The sequence below is a fragment of the Cupressus sempervirens genome, chromosome 2 (genome assembly GCF_028749045.1).
Source record: "Cupressus sempervirens isolate cs-2001-9-10 chromosome 2, ASM2874904v1, whole genome shotgun sequence".
NCBI lineage: Eukaryota > Viridiplantae > Streptophyta > Pinopsida > Cupressales > Cupressaceae > Cupressus > Cupressus sempervirens.
Window position 1 is genome coordinate 522,524,128 of NC_143119.1, and position 24,513 is coordinate 522,548,640.

The 24,513-nt window shown below is 33.6% G+C and overlaps 1 protein-coding gene across 8 annotated transcripts in view; it reads left to right on the forward strand.

Moving 5' to 3' along the window:
• Nucleotides 1-3,894: 3,894 nt before the first annotated feature.
• LOC149573251 (uncharacterized) overlaps nucleotides 3,895-24,513 on the forward strand; it is an 85,052-nt gene continuing 64,433 nt past the window's right edge. For 2 of the 8 annotated variants that reach the window (XR_016360076.1, XM_089814455.1), the window contains exons 1-2: nucleotides 4,001-4,382; nucleotides 7,574-7,757. Coding sequence is in view for 6 of the 8 variants with exons in the window: in XM_089814455.1 (XP_089670581.1) it covers nucleotides 4,380-4,382; nucleotides 7,574-7,757 (187 nt within the window). In the remaining 2 variants the exon portion in view is untranslated. Of the gene's footprint in view, nucleotides 4,383-6,365; nucleotides 6,526-7,573; nucleotides 7,767-24,513 lie in introns of all 8 variants that reach the window. The other 6 variants (XM_089814450.1, XM_089814452.1, XR_016360075.1 and 3 more) reach the window with 6 other exon arrangements.

A 24,513-nucleotide genomic window follows, 5' to 3' on the forward strand; every position in this document is an offset into this window, starting at 1 on the left:
TCAAGTTCTGGAATGAGCCCAAAATGCCTCCAAAACCCTTTAAAAGAGGGCGTAACTGTAACTCACATCCAAGAGAGGTTAATGAAACATATTTTAATAATAATTTTCATTTATTAATCCAACGGTTTCCAAAGATTAACCCCCTTTTTCCGAAACTTCACTTTCTTGGGCCTGCCTGCCTTAGCAAAGATTATTATATTTTAATTATTTGAAAAGGGGACATGACAAAATGACTCATATCACCTAAAATTTTTTAACCAATCAAATGTGATAAAACTAGTTTTGAAAATTTGTTTTGTGACAAGTTGGGTATAAATACTTTCAGTAAAGATAAATATTTTAGAAATATAAAAAATCTTTGTTATTTAATTAGTTAAAGAATTAGTTATTTATAACAAGTTAAGTTTCAACCAATGCCTATAGTTCTAGTTTATGACATGAACTAATAATGTGTGTTTTAAATGAAAGATTTTATGTCAAATTTAAATTATTTGTGTATTTTATAAGAGGATACAAGTTAAGCATCTGTTAAATTTAGAATTAAAGATTTATAAGTATCCATTCACTAAAAATTGCCATCTTAATTCCAAATCAATAAGGCTTCACTCAATAACTTAGAATTGAGAAATGCATCCATTATGTTGCTTAAACAACTAAACTTTAATTCTTTGTTAAAATACAATACAATATATTTAGTTTTACTAATTCGGTATAATTTCTACTTTCTAAACATATAAGTCAAAATATAAATAAATGAATGAATCAAGAAACAAAATATTTTAATAACATCTACAAAATAAAAGACATCTACATGCTAAATATCAATAAAAGAGGAACACACACATTTTACCCAAGAAAAATATATATCAAAACTTAATAAAATTTGATGTAATTGTCTTAACATTGAAGAACAAAGTTTAGTAAAGTTTGTGTGTAATTGTCGTAATACTGAACACCAAATGTCTCAAAAAATTATTAGAATCATCTTAATATTGAACACTAAAATTAAAAATTTGTTGTAATGTCTTAACAATGAACATTAAACTTAATAAAGTTTGTTGCAAGTGTCACCAAAATTTAATAAAATTAGTTGTAAAGAGTGAACACCAAAATTTAATAAAATTTGTATGCTAATTTTGAAATTAAATAGTTGCAATGAATAAAAGAATGAAGAAATTTTAATGTCCATAAGACCAACAATCTAAAGTACCAATATTCATATCCTAATCCATATTAGATTGTGAATCTTTATTAAGAAACAAATAATTTTGTGAATCTTTACTTTTTTTTCAAAGTTAAAGTGCCATTAAGTCTCAATTACTCCTTTGGTGTACAATTATACTATCTTGCATCCCACTGACCAAATGAAATTATAATTAGACCTTCTACAGTCCAAAGATCAAATTCTTTCTTGTAACAATAATCTTTTCTTCATTCATTTGTTTCATCTACATTTGAATGACGAAACTCAAATTTTAATTAGACCTTCTACAATCCAACCTTACCCTTAGCAATCCAACCTTACCCTTTACTTCCTTTGCAATTTTTTTAATTTATCATGACCATAAATAAGATTGAATTCTTTCGTGTAATAATAAACTTTTCTTCACTCATTTATTTCATCTACATTTGAATGACTAAACTAAAATTTTAATTAGACCTCTTACAATCCAATTGAGCCTTACCCTTTAGCAATCTAACCTAAATAAGATAGAATTCTTTCACCTTGCACATCATAATAAAACTTTTCTTCACCCATTTGTTTCATCAAGATTTACTCAAGCTTTAAATAAATAAAAAAGGAATATTATTAAACAAGAGACATATTGCATCAATGTTCCTGCCAGTAGTTAGGAAAGAGAGAAATTAGAGAGTAAAATATATGAAAAGAAGGAAAATGGAGGTTTACATATATGAAGATAGATTCAAAAGAGATAATGATAATAGAGATTTATAGATAAAAATGAAGGATATGAAGAGATTTAAAAGAGAAAGAATGACATGTTATTATAAGGACACTGAATAGAGATAGTTGGAAGAGAAATTAGGGAAAAAAAATTAAGGATTATGTTATTTTAAGAAATATTTAAATAACAATTATAAAATTGAACTAAATCAACGAAGTATTCGTTTCTACCTTTTCCAATATAAATTCAAATATTAAAATTTTAAAAATAAATTGTTACTACTTCATTCAAACAAACAAAAGAGTTAGTAAGTTTGAAGAACAACATTAGTTTTACAAATTTTAAAATGCAAAAAAGAATTAAAATAAGATTGAAAAAAATAGCTAGAACTTAAACATAGTGTGAAAAAAGTTAGCATTTTACAATTGACAAAAGTAAGGGACAATGTAAAACTAATAAATATATTTAAAATAGAATATATAAAATATTAAAAACTAAGTTAATTTTTTTAAACAAAATTTATAAATATTTTTAGTAAAAAATTATCAAATAATTATATTCTTAAAAATATACTTTTGTTATTTATTAATTTAATTCTAATTTAGAATAAAAAATTTAATTTTAAAATTAGAATAAAATAATTTTAAATTATTATGAAAATAAAATAAAATATGTATTCTAAAATGATATTATAATTATTTTTTAAGTAAGATTTTAAATAAACTTAAATTCACAAGATGTTAAAAATATTAGATTGATATGTTTACAATCTTTGTAAGAAAAATGATTTAGTTATTATTGTTGACTAGACATACACTTATGTCTTAGGTAGTGAGGTGGAAGATAAAATAATTATTTTCTACAAACTTCAATTAATTTGTCACAATTGTGAAAAAGATAAAGCTATCATTAATGCATGCATGACATCATTGTTATTGGAAAAATATATGTATTTTTGTTATGGAAAATTATCTTTTTCCCCTACCAAAAAGAGTATGGTCCAATTAAATAAACACAAAATGTCATTTATAAAATAAGAAAAAATGGAAAATAGATATACACATTGTAAGTTCCATATAAAACTTTTAACTTCTTTGACTTGATTGATTAATCTAATTAAAAAATTGCATCCTACCAAAGGTGGAAACTCACAAAGACACAATGCATCTAGTTTCTGTCTATAGTAGTTTAGTATCTTTGAGTTTTGTTGAGTTTAATCGAGAGAAGTAATATTCATATAAAGTGTTGTTTAACAATTAAAATAAATGTTATAAATTTTGTTAAAACAAATGTTATAAATTTTGTTATAGTAGGTACTAAAATTGAAGATATATTTATTTTATGAACATTAGCTTTATTTTATGAACATATTATATAAATAATTTAGTTTAAATTATATAAAATTAACATAAATTAAAATTACATACTTACAAAAAATATGATGTTAAAAATTTGAATAAAAAGTCTATAAAACTGACAAACATATGAAAAAGTTGCACTTCCTACTAAATCAAAATGTCAATAAATATATTGTATTGAATTATTTTTCATGTAATAAATATACAAACTTTATATAATAAATTCTTTTAAAAAATTTTAAAAAGTTGACCTGGATTGAATGCTATAGTTTCCTTGGGAACTAATGATAGAAAAAACCATTAGGTTGCTTGACCCACACACCAAGACTAAGCCTTTTGGACTCGGGCAGTGAGAAGCAGCATTCGTTATTCCTGCCTGCCTATACAGGGGACCCAACACAAGAACCAATTTTCATACACAAACCGACGCGTGTGCAATAAATATAGCGAATAAAATTTCAATACAAGGTCAAGTTTCCACGATCCTGATACTCAACTTTAGTGGCCAAGGTCCTTCCTACTCGACATGTGTCCCGACCTTTGCAAAGGAACGGTGTCTCCTTTGGCCGCCGTTAAATTTAACGGAATTGCCAGCGGTTAATATCAACATTACATTTTCCCTCTTTTTCGCGGTTTGGTGGACATTGCGGCGCGTATACAATCTGGCCTATAGAGATTGAGGTCCGAAGGGATCGATCGTGGTCAAGGAAAAAGGGGAAGGGGAAGAAGAAGGGGAAAGAAGAGCAGGTGGTTATGGCTAAATTATTCTATATTTTTCTCTGAAACTTTTTCCAAGATCGCTTCTGGATCGGTTCGTTAAAATCAAAATATGTACATTAATCGTTGATATTATTGTAATATTTAGAATCCGAGCGATCAGCGGAGCATTTTGATTCCCATTTTAACTAATTTTGAAAGGAAATTGAGTCTCTGCGGGAAGTCGAATATTTGTAGAAGGCTTTGAGAATTCTAACGGATAGTCAGTGTTTGAAGGAGTATTCGAGTGTGTTTGTTGAAGATTTTGGAGGGGATTTTCAGAGTAGAGGATCCCATGTCATTCTAGCAATGTGGTAGAGAATTTCGCTTCCATTTCTGCTGTGATCTTAGAATTTTTATGGTAAGTACTGAGTTGAAGTGATTTTAGGCTTTTCTAGTGATTGCATTTTTGATTTTGATGCAGTGTATGTACGGAATTGAAGTTTTATACTCCTGGTGATCATAGCTTTTTTGGGTAAATTTGTATGCGGATTTTTGTTGTTATTTTCTAATGTTTTTTGAGAAAGCAAGTAGGCTGCACGTCCTAAAATCTGGAATTTAGCGAAGTTTAAGAATAAGTGTATTCCTTTTAGTTATGCCTTTTTTAAAGTACTATCCAGAATACCACAACGAGGACAACATTTATTCTTTATCCTCTCGAAGAGTCCGTTATGAGTAAGTCTGACTTTGATTAAATTTTTTCTCCAACTGTATTTCTGGAAGGTAATAGAAAAGGTATTTCGACACCTTGTAAACAGATACTGAATATAATTTGCCTTTTTAGACTCCTTTATTAGTATCAGTACAAGAATTGTAAGAAAGGAAACTAATTCAAAATATTTTGACTTTGAGAAGTGAAGAAACGAGAGATGTTCCCAGGCTGTACTCAGGAATCTGTCTTATGTTGGAGATAGAGCAAATAAAACTATGTCTAATCTATTTTGATATCTAATCTCGCCTTAGCGGTATGTTCCGGGAGTTAACTCCGTAGTCACAGTTTTAAGTTACAGTCTTGAGTCCGGAGGGCGACATCTCATCCCAAGCACTCATAACAGAAGACAAAAATTAGTTATCAATTCACGTTACTAGAGCATCCAATTTCAAAATTAGTGTTAAACGTCTCTTTTAATGTCCAGTTTTTGCAGGCATTTAAATTTTCTTGTTTCTTGCTTCATGTGTATAGGATGCGTTGTACATTTCCTGTATGGTTTTTAAATATAGTTATCCATATCTTATTTACTGTAATCCTTGTTCCATTTACCAGTGGAAATATGCCGGAAACAAACATGTAGCGCATTACAGGATAGGTGTACTTCAAATCTTTTATCAATTGCATACTATACCTAATATTTGCATAGCGTATAAGATAAAACTGTCTAATGGACATGCTACATTGAAAGAAAGGAGGAATGAGATAAACATATCCTAGCTGACATATATTAACCAAAGTCGATCAAAATGACTAAGAAATACATGTTACAACTCATAATCGTCAATACTGTTGTTGCAGGCATTGGAGCTTTTTGGCTTTTTGCTTCATCTGCGTATAGGATGCTTTGTACGTTTCCCGGGTGATTTTTATTTTAGTTGTCTGTATTTTATTTACCCCAACCTTTATTCCATTACCAGTCGTAATATATGTGAAACAAACATGTAGGGTATTGCAGGATAAGTGCACGCCAATTGTTTTAAAAAAATTGCATATTGTACCTAATATTTGCAGTAACCTAAAAGATTAAACTGTCATAACCTAAAAGATTAAACTGTCTAATGGACATGATACATTGAAAGAAAGAAAAACGAAAGAAACAAAATATGCTGATCACAGTCAATCAATTTGACCTAAAACTATGGACCAAAGTCAATTGATATGACCTAAAATAAAAGTTACAATGGGTAAGCATCAATGCTAAAAGCACTTGAACAAGCAAAAATAAAAGCTTAAACCAAGTTCAGATCTAAATTAGGAATTAAAAACGCATAGAAAGAGTGGTTGAATTTAAACAGGTGAATTGATGGATCACCCATAGTAATAGAGGCTGATTTTAAACAGGCAAACTGATGCAGCTTATAATTTTTAGCCTTCTTTTAGGGTTTATTGCATTTTAAATCACAGTTGCAGACATACTATTGGTTTTCAACTTTTGAATCATAAAAAAGAGCTTGAAATCCACAAAAAAACAAGAGAGATGATTTGCTCCTGTCCATTAAGTTTTTAGATGGGCAAATGAAAATAGCTGAAGATCTGGGCATTCCTTGCTGTACCTTGAATATAGACTGTGTTAGGAAACAGTAAATTTTCCCAACTGTAGCAAATATGACTTTGTTCATGTTTTTTATGCAGTGTTGTCATCTGATTCGAACATTACTCTGATTTTCTCATGGCAAAGCTGGATGCTAAGCAAGATGCCTTGGAATCTGAGCTCACACATTATGCACTTGGTAAAGAAGGTGCATCAAACACAAAGGAGAGGTCAAACCCACGTGTATATAAACTTGTTCGGGTAATTGTTATCTTCCAGCTTTCATTCTACTATATATGGCTTTAAGACATTAGGAAATATTAAGATAGAATATTTGTGCATATGTCACAAGGTTTTATAAGCTCTGACAATGATTATAGTTATCATTCTTTGAGACCACATAGTCTCCGTGACCTGGGTTTCATGATTTGTTTAATCATTACATCTCTGCTATTGATGTGGTGGAAAAGAGTTTCCTAATGATTCCATAAGGTTGAAAATTCTTTGTTAATCAGAGGGCACCCTGATGGTTTTCTAGTAAATGATGCATCTAGTACAGAGACGTTTGGATGTTTTTGAAGCTTTTGTGGATTTTCCTAGCCTGTAATTTTGTATGTTTGTTATACTGATTCTTCTTGCTTTTATAAATAATGTAAATAACAAATTTTCATAGTTGTCTAGTCTTACATTTAAGAAGTGGATTTGATTGGTGTTATTCTTTTGGAGTTCAGGATCACATCATACTGCAAGGACTATTGGTTGTTTGCTTATAGCATTTTAAAGAATGTCCTTCTCCATTGCATTGTTGAAGATGGTACCTTTTAACATGTTAGTTAAAGAATGCTCTTGTCTATTAATTTGTTGAAGATAGTGCCTTTAAACATGTTGCATACTGTGAGGATTTGTGTCAGATGGTCAGTCGGTGGACCTTAAGGTTTTGGGCCATTTTTTAATTGGCACTACCATCTTTTCAACATTTCTCATGTACTTCAATTTTCTTTGGTACTGGCTTTTGTAAGGTTGAAGGCAAACCATTTATGCTCTACTTTGTTACGTGGTGATGCCATGTTCATGACATTAGTTTGCAGCTAAATTTTGTTGTTGTATTTTGACTGTATTATTGACATTTACTACTAGTGCTATTAAGGTTGAAGAAAATTTTCTAGGTTTCATTTCTTGATTAGCATATACCGTCAATGCTAATAGAATCAATGCTTTTTCTGTGTATTGATATGTAAGTGTGTTTATTAATATAGCAAAGCAAAGCTTGGAGTAGCAGTATTTTATTTTAATTTCTGAATATACTCAGGTTGAAGGAGATGGAACGTTTGTTCCAGCAACTGAAGATGAGGTCGAGCACTTGTTGGAAGATGATAGGAAGCAGAACTATTTAGAAGCTCATAAGAAAAATACAATTTCAGAGAGGATGCCAAAGAATTTGGACAAAGATTCCCCTGACAGTGACACTTTTACTGAGACTGAGGATGTTACAGGTAGGCAAGGTGTGTCTTTTCTGTCATGTAGTCTGTATTTATTCTTTTGACACCTGCATGGATACACTAATACCCATGATTTCATGCACATGCATGTGCACGAACACATACACGCAGATGTGCATGCATACAGAGAGAGGTTTTTTGATTTCAGCTTAGTGCGAGAAGAGTGTTAATTAATTAGATATGCTTCAATACTTATTTATTTTAATAATCCTAAGCCGGCTTGTACATCTAACCTGTGATGAGTTTATTGGAATTTACTATCACAATATGAACTGCGAAAGTCTCCTACTAGCAAGAGGGATCTATGGATATGATGATCATGCCAGTGGATCCTTTACTAGTTCTTCAGATATAGTGGGCTTGCTAATTATGCAGAATAAAATTGAGGACAGTTTATGCTAATATTTTGAGCAGGTTTAGAACCACGCAATTGTGGAGAACAACATAGTAATGTTTTTGGATCTTGATTTATTTCCCCCGTTTTATAGAGGGAAAACGAAACACATCCTTTGAGGAACCTGTAAGACAAAGGGTTTTTATTTTTTATATGCAGGCTAAGCAATGATTCTTAAAATGTGTTTGTATTTTTTGTAGATAAAATTTGTTTTATTTGGCTGTGGAATCAAAATTTTCTTTTTGGAATAGTTTTAAAGGATATATTATTAATGTTGTACTTGTTGTCCTTTTAAATTTAGTTTGAGTTAGCTTTATTGCAAGAAGAGTTTCCCCTTCAGTTATAAGCTTTTCTAAGCCGTTTTTTGATGAAATGTGACTTTCTTTCAAATTATGGGCTTTCTATTTTGTATATGTGAAGATAGAAGTTTGGTTTAGAACTTAATATTGGCTTGAGGATGGTTTGATGAGTAGCATAAAGGGATTGGACCTAAGGATGTCATTTATTTATCTCTGAGTCCACTTTAGGTTCGCTTTCTTGCTTTTCATCAAATATTGTGGTGTTTTTTGTATGTTTGTGAGGATCTGCTAGTTAATATGTGATTTTTATTATTTGATACTAAAATTGTATAAAATGTTCAAAGCAAATTTCTAAGGATTGAAATGCCCATATTCCGACTCCATGCTTTCCATGATCCTTATCCTTCAACTCCTAGGCATTGACCTGATCCCCCAAGGGTTTTGAGTGTGAAGACATAAAAAAGCTCATAAGCTAGTGTAAATGGTTGGAGTTATGCATACTTTCCTTTTCAAGTCTGCTTCCCTTGCTACCCTTTTGGAACGTGGTGATCTCTCTCTGCCATCAAGATTCTCGACTATTCCTCTCTTAAACTCCTCTCCTTATTAGATCTTTTGAGTTCTACATGCAATTATCTTCTGTCACCAACTTCACCATTGAAATTTAGTGTTCTTACCATTTTAAAAAATCTCTCCACTTACCATCTTGCACATAAGGAATATGATCAATGCACATAGTGATAACATTCCTCCCTATGGGATTCCTCTTGTCACCAGCATTCATCATAGTACACTTGAAGCCAAATTGCCTGGATGTTCAATAGTGCATGCTATAGGATAGTCAATGACTGCCATTAATGCAGTAATTAGTAGTAGGGTTTCAAATGCAAAGGGGTTCCTCACCTACTCTCTAAGACTAGTTGCAGGTTGTTGGAGACCCTTAGCCACAACTTTCAAGCCTGTTTCTGCATGGGAGTACACCATCGCTGACTTTGGAAAGGGAAACAATTATCAACGAGTACAAGAAGCCAATCTTGCATTCCAAATCCAGGCTTGTTACCACCGCATGATTTTTGATGCTATTTTTGGGCATTTTAATATTGCAGAGATGGATGAAAGATGGATCTTCAATCAAACCAACACAACCCCAAAAAAGGTTGTGAGCGTTTGTTGTTCAAGCATCTATGGACTTGAGGAGTTCGAGGGATGAAAACACCATGGATCTCACATTTGGTTGCTAGAACAGACTTATAATGGTGACAGCAAATGGGCACATTAACTTAACAATTTTTGTGAATGTAAACTTTGTATTTCAGTTGCCATTAGTGTTATGTCTTATAGACCCATCCATCTGAGAGGTCATCTGTGTAAGAGATTCACTGCACTCAACATTTGTTATTATCACAATTATTATATATAATATGTTCCAGTTGTGGCAATAGTTTTTGTAAGGCATTGTGAGAGTCTGCCTTGTTTTTTTTTGAATTTGATTTTGAGTTGTTTTTTTGTTTTGAATTTGGCTTTCTTTTAGTTCTGATAATGTTTTTCAGACTTGCATTCAAGATAAGAAACAATGAAATGTCATAAACAGAGAATTTTATATCAACAGTACTCAGTTCAGATTACATAGAGCATTGTGTGAGCATTACAAATTAGAAGGGATCTACTTGCGGAACTTAGTCTTTAATCACAAATATGAGTTCCCAGAATTACTACAGCATTACATACTTGGCTTGTAAATTATTGGAAACCAGTACAGGTTTCGTCAGCACTAACTAGTGGCCACGTATGTTGATCACGCCCTTCCTAAGTGAGCTTCCAAGTGGCGTGGCTATCTGTGACTGTAATAAACACCAAAATGCCCTCCTATCTGCAGTGTTGGGTGCTAAACCCACGCATAGGTCTCTGGAAATGTCAACTTCAGTTGCGATGTCTGTAGCAGTCTAAACAGCAACAGACATTCTTGCTTAATAAAGTATTGATGTCCTCCACAACAATGTCCAGTTACAGCAATACATGTCTGCCTAGGAAGTTGGAGCCAGTTGAAGGTAACATGGCCAGCACAAACCCAAACACAGCAACAGCATGTTCAACCCAACAATGGACTGCAATATAACCTCAATCGTTTCCAAATCTTTTACTCATTCAAAACCAAGTAACCTATGACTCACATTCACATGAAGAAGCTATGCACTGGTGTACCTAGAAAATAGATGCTCAAAGATTCTCCTGACCGTGTCTTCCAACAGCCAAGAATTGTTATTAATGAGGGATTTTGTCCAAATCCATTTGAAGAAGGAATCTCCATTATTCTACCAATTTCATATATTTTCCAGCATACTCAAAAAGAGCTCTTCAATCTCTTTTAACGTTCTCAAGAGAATCCCTTCATTCACCTTGCCAATGTGGGATAAGCAAAATTACCTTTTGTCTCTTCCTAACTTTTTCAGGATTTTTCTTTTCTCGCTATTTTCTCGCAATTGCTTTTTCTCCTATTTTTATCCTGATTTCTATTTTCTACGTTTCCTATTTTTCTATGATGTTTTTCCCTTTAATCTTAAGTCCCCAAACATTTTATACGGCCAATGAGTTATTAAATAAAGGGACTGAGAATATTTTTCACTTAACTATAGTCCAAGATTAATAAAGTTAAATATCTATGTTTAACATTATAAATTAGCTTTATTAATGCAAAATAAATCACATAAATGGTAATATAATTCTTCTGTCAATATTAGACATTTACCATCGAGATGCCAATATCAATTAAGGTTCTGACCAATGACTTACTATAAATGGTAAGTATTCCCAAAACTGCATCTAGACACCTCGGATCAACCCACACCTGAAACTGCCTAGGCCAAATGACTTGAAGATCCCTCAAATGTTCTGGTCATCCTACAAGAGCATGGAGAAATAGGCTGATGATAATGTCCAGCTAATAATGCTAGAAATGGAACATTTCTGTCATCTCCAGCCTGTATAGGTTTGTAATGTCTTTTTCTGACATATTTCTGAGTTAATGTTACTGGTAAATTTTGAAGCAAATTAGGGTTTGTTTGGCTAGTCTTTACATATTGTCAAGTCTTAAAATTAGATGCCCTAAATTTTAGCAACAGATATTGCATTTCTGTTGCGATCTCTCATTTATATGGATAATAATCTCAAGGGGATCTGCAAAGCTTACGAGCACCTCTAGTGATGAAGTTAGGTGCTAATACACTATCCTAGAGATTTTTTGCCTTGTTTTCTTAATTAACAAACCTTTTAAGGCATATAATAGCTTGCAAGCCTCCCTTCATACACTGCTGTAATTTATTTGGGATAAGTGGATGATGTTTTATCAGGATTCAAATCAGAGTCGTGGATTTAATCTTTGCGATCCATATTTTATAAATCACCATAATTTAACACACTGAATAGACACTGCCTAAGTTTATTAAGAAAAAGAGTTTTGTTAAATTATAAGATCTTCTACGGTCAGTTCTAAGTGGATTTGCAACTCTTAAGATATCTCTTGAATGGAACAGCCTCATGAGTGGTTATATCTATGACGATTATTTTCTCATGTACATTGGCAATAATCATAAGGCAAGGGGACCCACACAACACATGCACACCTTTAATTGTTGTTAGTATTTGGGAGAAGGAACATGAGAAACCACTGAAGTGAGAACTTTCACCCTAAACTCTGTTTTAGATTGACAAAGACTTAGGCACATGTAATTTCTTATAAATAATTAATTATTATGTCCAATAATCCAATTACAGTCCCACTGATGAAATTTATATGGTTACAGCTGTTGCATCATCTTCAGCATTGCTGCATTTGCAGGACTTTAATAATGACTGCAATTCACTTTTATTTGTGAGTCATGAATTGATTGTTTGTTATGCATATCCTTATTCATTTGGAAGTAGTGTACTATTACCTGGGTGTACCTGAATTTTGGAATTGCTGTACTGGTACCATTCCATCTGCACAAGCATCTACACCCCATACAGTTATCTGTGCACATTGTTAACTAGGACTTTTATTATTTTACTTAGATTGGGTAAAGAATGTTAAGGTGCTGTGATAGTTTGGCATGGTTAAAAACTAACATCATTGTCAACAAATGTTATTCATTTGATGAATACGCTCTTAAAATTCATTACAATGTGAACACAACTGAACACATAAATAGTTCTCATTCTCCCTAATATGGATTATATAAATGCTTTTGATTTTTAACAATCTTTCAAGCTTACTTTTAATTCAATGCCAAAATCAATGAAAAATTGCTGGAGGCAACCCAATTTTATATGTATTTAAAAAATTCATTATGGTTGGGTGCAAATTGCATTACATTCTATTAGTATTTATAACACTTGGATAGTAGTGGTACACAAACTAAGGATTGTTGACAAGACATACAATTTCCATTGCTGTGCCAGGTTGAGTTCCTAGACCAACAACTCAAATGTAGATTCTCCAACGGTCAGCTTTCAATTTTAGCATTAGTTTTGGATGTGAAAATCCTCTTTGAATTGCATAATATTGTTCTCAATTTTTCATGGATAATAAAATATTTCACTGAAACCTAAGCATTATTTTGTGAAGTCTATCTTAATATGTGCTCAGTTATCAGCTTCAGTATGGAATTTTAAGTTGCCATTATTGTTGAATGGGTATAAATTCCACCTGTTGGATTTTATTAATTGTCCCCTTATCAGAGGATAAATGCAGTAGATTTACCGGGGGCACACATGTAAATGCAATAGTAAGTGGTCCTAAGTAAGACAAATGATTGTCAAATAATTGAATTAAATATGCTAGGTCTTATGAAAACAATATTTCATTAATTAATTTTTTGTTTATTTTGAGCATTCAAAATTGATTTAAATTGTGTAAAAGGAAAGGAAACCAAAGTCACCACACATGCAACATATAATTAATTTTTAACATAATTTTTTAAGAAATAAAAAGGGATTACTATGAGGTAGTTGAAAAGGTAATTGGTACACAAGTGCCATATATTTCAGTAGAAAGATCAAGCTGCAACCGATCTAACCCTTTATCAAAACATTTCAGATACTATCTCATCTAAATTTATCTGCCGAAAATAAAGAGAACTATTCTTGGCTAACTTATAGTCAAAGGACCAGTGGTCAATGGTTTCAACAAGATTACAAGCACGGCAGACAGGACTGACTCCATCAGCAGTAAGGACAGTACTAATAACAATCCTCTTCAGAATCAAACGCCACCTAAAACAAGCTTTATTTGGTATAAGCCATTAAGACCAAATATGCTGTTCAATAGATTACCTCTCTGCAATAGAAAGAAGTTCCACAGATGGATAAGCATGCTAAAGATGTCATGGGTATTGTTTAGCTGCTGCTTAGCATATTGTGAATTCCCTGTCCTGGCCGGTACCAAGGTGGCTATATTTATCTATTTATTTCACTCAAGATTTTAGCATTGAATTTTCAGCTGAACAAGAAACATAAGTTCATGTAGAGATAGCTTGAGAATGAAGTTGGGTTTTTCCAAAGTTGTAGGAACCTGCAACTAATTTGGAAGTCATCTTTGGTAGAGAATTGTTATTTTTTCTACGTGAGCAAGTTTTAGTAAGAGCACAAGGGCTAATTTTTATAGGCAAGGGACCACCAAATAGATCTGTAATTGACAAAGGTTCACTGAGCTCTAGAAAGTGCATCTCAACTGAAAAGATAGAAGAGCCCCTATTTTTAACTGAAAATTTGTCAGACAAGAAGGGCAAGGCCATTCCAGGACTTTTTTCTTCTTTTGAGTATCACAATATATATATTATTTGAATTTCTAATAAGAAATTTTAATGGCCTGGAGCCTTCACATGCTTTTAAAATCCATATGACAGCAAAAGCAATAAATTGTAATTTGTATTTTTCAGCTGTGACCTCAACTTTTTAGATAGGTATCTATAATTCAACTTTACATCATGCCTTTTTAATTATCCTTTCAATTAGATGATAGAAAACATCCAACTATCTTTTGAAGTAGCCGAACTTGAGAGTTGCCAAAAAGGCAATCTGAAATATGATTGATACTGAAGGATGTGAACACCTTTTGAAATACTCCGGCTCTATGAGCACAATTGTCTCTGTCAACTTGGTATTCTTCTTTCAATCTTATGGTTCACCCAATTCCACATGTACTTGGAGGGCATAGCGACAAAGGAGATGCCTAGATATCTAATTGTTCTAATGGGGCCTCTTGGTCACATCCAATTGTTTTGTATCATTTAGGCAAGTATCCCTCTTAAGGATATTAGATTTGTTTTGAAAGACCTTAGAATGTTTAGGTAAACAACAAGTATTGAGAGCTTTTCCATCAAATATTTCAATATATTCTCTTCCAAGTATAAGGAAGAAATTAAAATCATCAGCAAATCGATGCCCAACTCCCATTATTATAGGTAGAATTATACCTTTGACAGGAGGACCCACATCAGAACTTGACTCCTGTCATATGGACCTTTTGTAGCAAAAAAGGATCAGTTAATTCCACATTAGTTTTCACTTGGGTGGAAGCATTGTTAAACAGAACTTCCACTGTCCTATAAAATTCATATATAATTCATTGGGAAAGCCAATTGTGTTGAGGATCATCAAAATGAACGGCCATCCAATCCTGTCAAGTTTTTTTCAAGGTCTAGAAGGGCCATAGAGGTATTCTGTGTAGAATTTCCAGCGCACTCAAGCCTTGCTCAAGATTCTCAATGATATCGCTCTCTGATATGTCTGAGTGGGGAAAAAATCCTTGGTAAAGTACATCTTCTCTAATTGCAATAGCTTTGTTCATTATCTTTTTTTAATAACTGGCTTCCTTAATCACTGCTTTTTAGTTAAAAACTGAACTAAGTATTTGTTTCTCTCCCAAACAGTTCCCTAGTCAATGCTTTTTTGAAGAGCTCTAGTGGATCAGGCACAATTCAGCTAACATTCCTTATAAAACTCAGTGGGGATCTTGTCGAATCAAAGAATTTAGCACTTTCAAAAGTTTTTGTAGCTATATAAATTTCCGTAGAAGAGAAACTTTCATGAATCTCAACGGCACGATCCTTGTTGACTTTGTTTGGGCTAACTCTTGTAAACTCCTCCTGCTTTCATGTTTGCATTATTACAATTAGCAGAGAAAAGGTCCATATAGAGATTTTACAAAGCAATTTCTTAATCATTATGATCATCATTAATATGCCCCTTTATTTCCGTCAGACCTATCTTTCTTTTATTAAACTTGGTTCTCACCATATTGAAGAAATATTTAAACCTTTGCCCCTCACCTTTATCCAATTGATCTTTGCATGCAGTTTGGCTCCTACGGCATTATAGCTTGGATGAGACTTTTATATGTGCTTGATTGCAACCATTGTGTTTGAAGTTCAATGATATAGGCAATTCCTTTGAAGATGTTCTTCACACTTAACTATCTTTTCATTAAATATAAAGACTATATTATGATAATAGATAGCTTCTATTGTTGTCTATTATTATTTAATGGTTATCTATGTTTAATCTATTGTAAATATTAGAATGTTTCTAATATTTAGTTAGCTGTTAGTTTACTATTAGCTAGAATAAAATGTCTCTATTCTTTACGATCGTTTCCTAAGGAAACATCATTTGTTCTTTTGTATATATTGATCTATTGATCACTCTTAACAAGAAGCAAGTATTTTACCAGTTACTTGTATTATCTATTCTTTACGATTGTTTCCTAAGGAAACATTGTTTGTTCTTTTGTATATATTGATCTATTGATCACTCTTAACAAGAAGCAAGTATTTTACCAATTACTTGTATTATGGTATCAGAGATAAATTTATTTTTTTCTAAAAATATATAATTTCCCTTTGGAAGTTATTTGCTTAAATTTGTTGAGATTAATTTTCCTGCAAAATTCGTGGGCAAAACATCGTTTTTGCACCACCTGTCTAGGGTTTTAGGCGATTTCTCCTCCTTTGATCATTTTTTCCTAGCAGCAATTCCCTATGTTTGGTTGCGAATTTTTGTCCAGCGTTTTTTGGATGAAGGCTCTAGTTGGTCGCATGGACTATGTAAACAAAGCGTGGCATTCCTTCTACAAATCACCACTCCTGTTTGATGCAATTTCATGGTTTTTTTTTTTGCATTTATTTCTTGAAATCATGCTTGATTGTGTTACAGTGTTTCTGGATGGAATTGTAGTTGTTTGTGGGCATTATTTGCAACATTTGGCATTGTATAGGGTTTATCAAACCCTCGGTAGCAGATGTGCCGCTAGCAATTGTATTTTTTCTTGCAATTTCTGCCATTTTTGAAGCTTTTTTCAGCCCAGGAGATTTTTGTTCGAAACGCTAAATATTTGTATTAGATTAAAACTTTTCTTGCAAGTTCTTGGTGGGTTTTTCAAGAGCTCAATTTGGTTTTCAGTTTTTTTTGTGTACCTCAATTTTTGAGCTGCCAGATCTAGAATCTGATAGCAAATACCCTTTGCATGTTTTGAGCTCTCTTTTGGGTACCTCTTCATTTTTGTTGGGTCTTCTGAATTTTTGCCTTGAAGTACATGCCTTTACAAATTTTCATGTTTTTCACTAGAAAATGTGCCATGGCATCTCTAACAAATTTTTTTTTTTGAGGGAAATTAGAAGTTTAATGGTCGTAATTATGGTACATGGAATCAACAGATGCTACCAATTCGATAAGTAGGAGATAATTTCCACAACAAGTCAAATTGTGATATTGCTATCGAGATTTAACTGTGTGATTTTTGAGTCAATGAGTTTGACTAAAAAATCACACAATTAAATCCTGATAGCAATATTACAATGCTACCAATCTTTTAATATTGGAATACTGATCATATTGTTCTGGGTGTTACAGAACGTCCGATTGCAATTGGTATTGATCAGGATACATGGGATCAAAATAATCAAGAGGCGGTGATGCATCTCAAATTATTCGTAGTTGATGATCAACTCCCTCAGATTCCATATGGCAAGACAATTGTTGAGATATGGGAGCATTTCAAGAAACTTCAGACAAAATAGGACTTTTTTTTTTCAAGAACACTTTGTTTTCTATTGTCACGGATGAGTGAAAATTGCTCCAAGAACACCTAAATAAGATTTAGGATATCTGTGATTAAGTAGCTTGCCATTGGATACAAGATGGAGGAAGAGGACATTGTGGTAATAACACTCAAAAGTTTACCCACGTCCTATGAGAATTTTATCGAGACTCTCGACATCACTTCTATTAGTGTTGATGTGAAGTTCACAGATCTTTGGTCTCTTCTTACACAAGATTAGCGGAAACAACAGTTTGATAGCAGTTCTAGCTCTACCTACACAGAGAGCCTTTGATGCTAAATCCTTCTTGAAGAATAAGGGCAAATCTCCTTTAGAACTATCTTTTCAACGGAAGTCCTTTGCTCCAACATCAGAAGGCTCCAAGAAAGCAAATTTTCAATGCAACTACTACCACAAGTATAGTAACATGAAAGTTGAATGTTGGAAAGGTTTAGCTGCCCAAGCGGTTTGCAGCCCAAAGTGAACAATTCAGAGCACATTTAGCAGACAAAATTTACCTTTTATGTCTTCCATGGCTAAAAGAGCTGCAAATATGTGAAGTCGTTTGCTTGGTACATTGATTCAGGTGCCTCCCGTTATTTCATCCACTGCAGAGATGGGTTCATTGACTACGAGCCTTTTTCACATTCAATTATTTTTGGTGGCGGTGAAGAGTACATTGTTGTTGGCAAAGGCAACATCCAAATTTAGTCTATTGGGAGTAATATCATTTTCTTCGATGTGTACTATGTTCGAGGGATGGAATTCAATCTACTCTTAGTCAGATACCGTGACACTCTCCACGGTTGGATATCACCTTCTCTGTACATCAGTGCAGCATCACTAATAGGGATACTCAGTCTATTGTTGTAGTTGGCCTTGACGATCATACTCTTTTCAAACTTGTTGATTTTGATGATTCTTAAAATCTAGCTGTGGCTTCTCGATGGTCTTCTATTAGCTCACTTTGGCATCAACGGTATGGGCACTTAAATGTGCATTATCTCTCTTAGCTTGCTAATGAAGAGTTTGTCCTTGGATTGCCAGAGATTTACACTTAGCTTGGAGTTTGTGATGCATGTCAGGCTAGGAAGCAACATTGCACACCTTTTCTAGTCGGCGATTCATGGTGTGCTTCTCAAGTACTTCAACTTGTTCATGCCAATATCTATGGCCCTATGGCTACTCCTTCTGTACTTGGGTCCAAGTATTTCTGTTGTTTGTTGATTTCAATAGAAAGATGTGGGTATATTTTCTTAAAAAGAAATAAAATATGTTTACTGTATTTTAGAAGTTTAAACCTCTAGTTTAAAAAGAGTTTGGGAAATCTATTATTGCTCTTAGGATCGATAATGGGGGGGGGGGGGGGGGGGGGGGGAGAATTTTGTTCTACTGAATTCTCTAGCTTCTGTGATTTTCATGGCATCAAGTGCCAGTTAACCACACCCCACATACCACAACAAAATAGTGTAGTTGAATGTTTGAAACAAATAATCACCGAGGTGGCTAGATCCATGCTCAAACGCAAACATGTTTCGAAGAAGTTTTGGGAAGAAGCAGTTAACATTGCGATTTACCTTTTGAACCGGTCAACCATTGTGGCGATCAAAGGTAAGACTCTTGAAATGCCTAGTCAAGTCGTAAGCCCAAAATTAGTCACCTGAAGGTTTTTGGCTCTCTTGCCTACATTTGGATCCCCAATGCCTCACACACCAAGTTGGATGCCACGAGTTGGAAAATCATGGTTGCTAGATATAGTAGTCTTCACAAAGCTGACCGCTTGATCGATGCTGAGACATCTCATTTCCTGAACAGTCATGATGTAGTCTTTAATGAGCAACGAGGACCATTCATGCCTGTTTCTCTGGTTCCCGATCCAACAAATTAGCCAATGAAGGCTCATGATTTGGGACTTCAACTTCCATTAGGTCCATTTAATGGGAGGGCTCCAGTAGCTCTTGTAACTCTAGTTCTACCAGTGACTCATGTACAAACACCTTTGACTTCTTCTGCAAGATCACCCAGATTTGTAGATGCTTTACTTGAGTTTGATCTAGATTCTTTTGATGAGGAACTTGATCATAGAGCATCTCTTGATGCTAATGTTGGTCCTCCTCTTTGACCTAAGTGGTGGGCTAAGGCACTTGTTGATCTTTGAGATGATGTGCTCATGGATGGGAGAACTGCTCGGGAAAAGAGCAAACCTATAGAGTTAGTTAATTTTGCTCTCATGGCCAACATTCACAGTGTGTCTGTAACTCAAACATACTTTGAGGCTAAAGGAATTTCATAGTGGAAACATGCCATGAAATTTGAACACCAAAGCCTGTTGAAGAATCACACTCGAGTCGTTTTTGATTTTCCACTAGAGAAGAAACCCATTGGTTGCAAATGGGTTTACAAAATAAAATACAAGTTTGATGGTACTTTGGATAGGTACAAAGCTCGTTTAGTTGCAAAGGGCATTTCTCAACGTCAGGGCATTGATTATGAGGAGACTTTTGCTCTTACACCAAAGATGAGCACTATTAGATTAGTCCTAGCCATGACATCACAGTTTGGCTGGAAGGTCCATTAGATGGACATCAAGAGTGCTTTCTTGAATGGCAACCTACAAGAAGAGGTCTACATGACACAACCTCTTGGTTTCAATGGTGCTAGTAAAGAACATCAGGTTCTTAGATTAATGAAAGCTCTATGGTTTGGAGCAGGCCCATAGGGCATGGTAAATGAAAATTGATAAGTACCTCAGTAATCAAGGCTTCTAGAGGAGTTCTTCAGACTCAAATTTGTACATCTAGACTATTGACAGTGACATCATCCTTGTGTTCATTTATGTGGAGGATTTGATCATCATTAGCAGTTCAACATCTTTGATGTAGGCAACCAAATAGAGGTTTTGCTAGTCTTTTGTAATGATTGATCTTGGGCTTATGCATTAGTGCCTTGATGTTGAGGTTTGACAACAATCTTCTGAAATATTCATTTCTCAGTCCAAATATGGCAGGGCTTTGTTAGAAAATTTTGTATTCAGGATTGGAAGCCTCCATCTACATCCATGGAGAAAGGTTTGAAGTTATCAATGGAGTCCGATTCTCCTCCAATTGATGATATTATATACAAGCACCTAGTGGGCAACCCCATCTATCGCTCTACTACTAGACCTAATATCAGTTTCACAGTTAGCTACATCTCATGCTTTCTGACAACTCCTAAGGCTGATCATTGGATGGCAGAAAACTGTGTGCTTTGTTATGTGAAGGGCACTACAAATTATGGACTTCTTTACTGTCAGAGTTCTAATCCTAAATTGAGTGGGTTTACAGATTCAGATTGGGCAGGTTCTGTTGATGATAGAAAGTCAACTTTTGGATATGTGTTCAGTTTGGGATTTGATGGACCAGTAAGGAGCAGGTAGTTTCTCTCTCCTCTACAGAGGGATGGTTAAGGTAGGTTGTGAAGCTGTTTGGCTTTGTCGGATGCTTGGGGATATGCAGATGTCACTAGTAAAATTGACCACATTGTTTGTTGATAACAAAGACATTAGCAAGTTAGCATAGAATCCATCATTTGTGAATGAACCAAGCATGTGGATGTTCATTGTCACTATATGCGACAGCCCGTTGAAGATGAGAAAATAGACTTGCAGTATGTTCCTACAACCAATCATATTGCAGACATTCTCACCAAGCCTCTTAATCTAGATAAGTTTGTCAAATTCAGAGGACAACTTGGTGCTGTGGATAGATTAACTAGTGAGGGAGGGTATTACGATAATAGATGGCTTCTATTATTGTCTATTATTATTTAATGATTAGTTATGTGTAAGCTATTGTAAATATGAGAATGTTTCTAATAGTTAGTTGGCTATTAGTTTACTGTTAGCTAGAATAGATTGTTTCTATTCTTTACGATCTTTTCCTAAGGAAACATCATTTATTCTTTTGTATATATTGATCTATTGCTCATTGTTAATAACAACCAAGTATTTTACCAATTACTTCGTAATAGACCAATTATTGCAACCAATGTGTTCTGAAGTTCATAGTTAGAGGGGATTCCTTTGAAGATCCTCTTCACAATTAACTATCTTTTCATGAAATATAAGACTCACTATTGTCCTACTAAGAGCCACCTTTTTTTATAGTGATGCTAAGAAATATCTTCCAGCTATTCCCAAGATTTTCCCAGAATGAAATTGTACAGATAGGAGGAAAAATCTGCTGGTATTTCCTCTTTTTTATAAAGGCTAGCCTTTAGTTTTCAAAATTCATTGGGAGCCTCGCTAAGCATGACTGATATCTTAGTAGGATGATGATCTGACATGCTGAAATGAGATAACATTCACACTTTTGCTGCCCTTCTCATGCCTCATGACACAGCTGAAATGTATGCTTATTCAAATAAAACCTATCAAGCTTAGGATAGTTGGTTTTTTACTAGCAATTGCTGGACAATTGAGTTTGTAAAGCCTGACACACTTGCATAAAAACAAGCATTGAGCCCTACTTGCTAATCTCACATTGAATAACTTTATTTGTCAATTTTTTTTGATAGGTAACTTTATTTGTCAATTGAAAGCATATAATACTAGTGGAATTCTGGCATTCACGCAGGGCAAAGATACTGTGGTGTTTTCTATCTAAAACCTATCATTCAAAGACTTTAGAGCATGGGGTATTGGAGCCCATAGTTGTGGTGAAATAGTTTTAAATCAACTGTGAGTTCTCTCACCCCATTAAATTCAATTAATAACTCCACAAATTCACGTGGATCCGCGCTGGATCCTCATAGATCCAGGCACGCATCCGTATGCGGATCGAACTCAAATTTTGATCCGGACTCCGACACACGAATCTGGTAACTAAGACTTTTATTGATCATCAAATGTAACAATGCTTTTCGTTTGATACAATATATCTAAAGAATAGAGAGACTCTTCATTAAACAACTGAAGGTCTCTTTGATTTCTAAATATAAAACTTTTCATGTTTCTATATGCATGCATTTTTGCATGACACATGTTTCTATGAAGGAATAAGAATATCTCATGATATTTATTTGTAGACTGATAAAAACAATAATTCATATATATATAGTCTCTGACCTCTAATTTTAGATCAGATATAAATCACAAATCAATTGATAAAGAAGAATTTCCAAGTTGAGACAAGGTCGACGTTACAAAGCATATGTATAGGAATGATGTGTATTTGCAGAGGTAATCACATAAGTCTTTTTCGATGCTTATAATAAACGCACGATATAAATATTGTTTGAAGAGCCACACCATGTATGTGCGTGACCTTCCGTGGGGTCATGACCTCATGACCTCTTCATTAAACAACTGAAGGTCTCTTTGATTTCTAAATATAAAACTTTTCATGTTTCTATATGCATGTCTCTTCGCATGACACATGTTTCTATGAAGGAATAAGAATATCTCATGATATTTATTTGCAGACTGATAAAAACAATTATTCATATATATATATATATATATAGTCTCTGACCTCTAATTTTAGATCAGATATAAATCACAAATCTATTGATAAAGAAGAATTTCCAAGTTGAGACTGAAGGTCGACGTTACAAAGCATATGTATAGGAATGATGTGTATTTGTAGAGGTAATCACATAAGTCTTTTTCGATGCTTATAATAAATGCACAATATAAATATTGTTTGAAGAGCCACACCATGTATGTGCATGACCTTCCGTGGGGTCATGACCTCACGTGGTTTATTTCATTTATCTTTGAACACAGTAATCCTGATCATAATTGGGTCGATGTAAAGAAGTATCGGCCTTAATAACTCAGGCCTTAACAAATTGCAGCAAATGAGATGATAATTGATTTAAATAAATTTGGTTTTATAATGATTGTTCACAATAGTGTGTGTGTGTGTGTGTGTGTGTGTGTTTGTGTGTATATTATTTGTGTGTGTCTATATATGTATGCATAATTTATATACAGACATAATCATTATAAGTTGCATCATAAATCAATCCGATTGATGCTATTACATTAACACTCCCTCTTAACGAGGGAGGATTGCTACATCCCAAACATCTCAAATGCCGATCTTCATTTGCATGATTTTCACCACTCATATTCTTGTGAGACAAGAACATCACACTAAAATTATATCCTAAAAGGATACAAGTTATCTGATTTCTAACACATTCTGGGACAAATATGAGTGTAGTCTATCAAATAACAATCTTGATCTTAGGGACAACACAATAGTCTCCTATATCATAGGAATCACGATCTCCAGCCTATTCCGGGACATCAACATACTTAAATTATCATGACCTCCGACACATTTTGGTACAACAATTTAACATGGTATGTCATGATAATAGATCAAGAACTCTTAACACAATTTCAGTGTCATGATATCCTACACATTCTGGGACAACTTAATGCAGTCAATCACGATATGTATTGTTATTATTATCTCCGACACATTCCTGCACAACAAAACTTAATTTAGTCTATCATGATAACTAGTCAATCTATTGCTAAGATCGTTACCTTGCAATAGTGACCTCATAAATACATCAAACGAAAAGTTGTCACCTTTCATGATATAAAACACATGCAACTTTGTAACTCTTTTAACATTTAACTACAAATGAATATATATTAAATTAAAAAATGATTGAGATTTAATCTCATGAATTACAATTACATTATAGTCATACAAAGTTTACCTCCAAAGTAGTCCACTTTCAATTTTGCAAGAGGTTTGGTAAGTATGTCAGCATTCTGCTCTTTATTACTGATATATACCAGCTTGATGACATCTATGTCTACCATATCTCTGATGTAGTGATAGGGAACCTCTATATGCTTGGATTTGCTATCGAAAATTGGATTTACGAACAGTTTAATGCAACTTTGATTATCATAGTGTATAATTGTGGGATTCAAGGACTTCCCAAATAGTTTGTTGGTAAATAGATTGTTCTTTTCAATT